The sequence below is a fragment of the Echinops telfairi genome, unplaced genomic scaffold, assembly GCF_000313985.2.
Source record: "Echinops telfairi isolate 266 unplaced genomic scaffold, ASM31398v2 ScPeMD7_12;HRSCAF=54, whole genome shotgun sequence".
Lineage (NCBI taxonomy): Eukaryota > Metazoa > Chordata > Mammalia > Afrosoricida > Tenrecidae > Echinops > Echinops telfairi.
In genome coordinates this window covers 13,720,352-13,722,599 of record NW_022103909.1, presented here as the reverse complement: position 1 = coordinate 13,722,599, position 2,248 = coordinate 13,720,352, and the positions used below count along the sequence as shown (strand labels likewise).

The 2,248-nt window shown below is 35.9% G+C and overlaps 1 protein-coding gene and 1 pseudogene across 2 annotated transcripts in view; one reads left to right on the top strand and one right to left on the bottom strand.

Annotated features, from left to right (window-relative positions):
• Positions 1–2,248, top strand: part of CNTN1 (contactin 1) — a 395,926-nt gene that overhangs the window by 351,346 nt on the left and 42,332 nt on the right. For both annotated transcript variants that reach the window (XM_045287251.1, XM_004711445.2), the window contains one exon: positions 1,517–1,703. In XM_045287251.1, the coding sequence (XP_045143186.1) occupies positions 1,517–1,703 (187 nt within the window). The remainder of the gene's footprint in view (positions 1–1,516; positions 1,704–2,248) is intronic.
• On the bottom strand, positions 559–674 carry LOC115868570 (annotated as a pseudogene).

The window sequence follows — 2,248 nt, the reverse complement described above, 5'->3', positions numbered from 1 at the left end:
AAAACAGCCTTTATTTTGAAAAGTGATATTTTTCATAGCTTTTTGCCATATTTTTAATTTCAAAAGCTAAGAAAATCTGCCATTTTTACTATCGTTAGCAAATGTCATCATTTCTACACACAATATGGCTAAAATATAAATATAGCTGTAATTTTAAAATTGACAATTCCTAAAAAGTAAAGTCATTTTGTTTGTTATTTTATTGATATCTGATTTTTGTATAGATGCAAAGGAAAGATCTTTACATGTGTTCTTTTCAAATGAACTAACAAAGTAGTACCATATTTTATGCAAATAATATGCTCACTCTAGGTTTGATTACAAACTGTACTTCCCCCAACAAGTATTTATTATAAGTGCACTATGCTAATTTTTTACAATATGCAGAAAAAATGGTAAAACACTCTTGAAAGTACCTCAGGCTGGGGAGTGGGTGTGCTTAGTAAACAAACTAGAGGATGCATGATTTGCATAAAAACTCTTTATACTGGCATGCTCTATATCAGATAATGACTATTATTATCTATCAAGTTTGACTTCTTGTCAAAATGCCTCACAAATGGCTCCTAATAAGTTTGAAATCATGTAAACAAAAGTTGAGCAAGAAATAAGTAATTAAACTGATGAGAACAGACACTATACTTGATCTTAGCCAAAAGGCGAACAGAGGGTGGGGGAGGGAGGAAAAGGATGAGGAACTGATACCAAGGGCTCCAATAGAAAGAAAATATTTTGAAAAGAATGATGACAACATATGTATAAGTGTGCTTCACATAATGGATGTATGGATGGTGATAAGAGCTGTAAGAGCACCCCAATAAAATGTTTTGTTTTGTTTTTTAAAAGAAAGAAAGAAGTAATTATTGTGGCAGATAAATTCCAGGGATCAGTTATGTATTTTATTTATTTTAACTTTCATAGATTAGATATAAGTTTACAGGACAGATCAGTTTTTTATTCAATAATTCATACACACTTTGTTTCACATCACTGATTATAATCCTCACAATGAAACAACCATTCGGGTTTAGAAATGAACTGACCCCAAGACTCGAATTTCAGGCAAGCAGTATTTATAAGGGAAACAATCACATGAGGGAGTTCAGCATGCCTTAGAATTAGCAATTCTTTTAGAATTAGCAATTCTTTGAGATCATAAGGACAGCATTTACCCAAGGATAAAGTCTAGAAGGATTAGGAAAGAAGGGGAAATTGAAACAGAAAACACAGGGAGGAACTGGGATGAATGATCACTTACATATTTGAAAAGTAAATCTTGCATTCTGCTCTTCCTTTTCAACCAGTGAGATGGTGTGATTTACTTTTGGCTTCATTGAGTAGATGTGTGTGCCTCCTGAGAGTGATAAAAAGTGATTCACACCTCTGTTAAGTACCAGTACCGTAGGAGAATATGATGCTCAGCCCACCCCAGTGTGACAAAGCTATTGCAAACATTTTTGTTCCCATTTGGAGAGTGGGAATATGACTAAATATTGCATGGCGTCCATGTTTGTAGATTCGGTACTGGGCTGCTCATGACAAAGAAGCAGCTGCACACAGAGTTCAAGTCAGCAGCCAAGAGTACTCCGCCCGGATGGAGAACCTGGTGCCAGACACCCAGTACTTTGTGGAAGTCAGAGCCTGCAACAGTGCCGGTTGTGGCCCACCCAGTGACATGATTGAGACCTTCACCAAGAAAGCACGTGAGTCTCAATACTTTAATTTTAAACTGATCCAAAACTACACTTCATTCAAACTTGATGAAGGTACTTTGCAGAGAAAATTTCTGCCTGAGAGTGTTACCACATTTGGCTTCCAATTATAGGCTTTTGTAGTAAAACTTCAATTTGGGGGTTTCGCTTTGCTGGTTATCAGAAGTAAGGAAAACTGTGCCTTCATGCATTTAATATTCCAATATACAAGTAAAATTACAGAGCTCCCCTTTGTAATACAAACCTTAAAATAGTCCATTAAAATATTTGTGTCCATTCTGATTTTATTAATTTAAATACTGTTTTCATAGGATTTCATGAGGCAATTAGAATGCTGCTCTTTTCTCTGTATGTTGATTTGTTAGGACATTAAGTTTACTCTCTTACTGCAGCCGCCTACTCTGATTAGATTGTCTGCACTTTCTGTTTCGTCTGGCCTCGCTTTGACCTCTCTTTCTTTCGGAGTCCAAGTTGGATATAAAAAGAAGGGAGTTTGTATGGAAGACTGTAGAGCAGCAGTTCTCAACCTGTCAGTC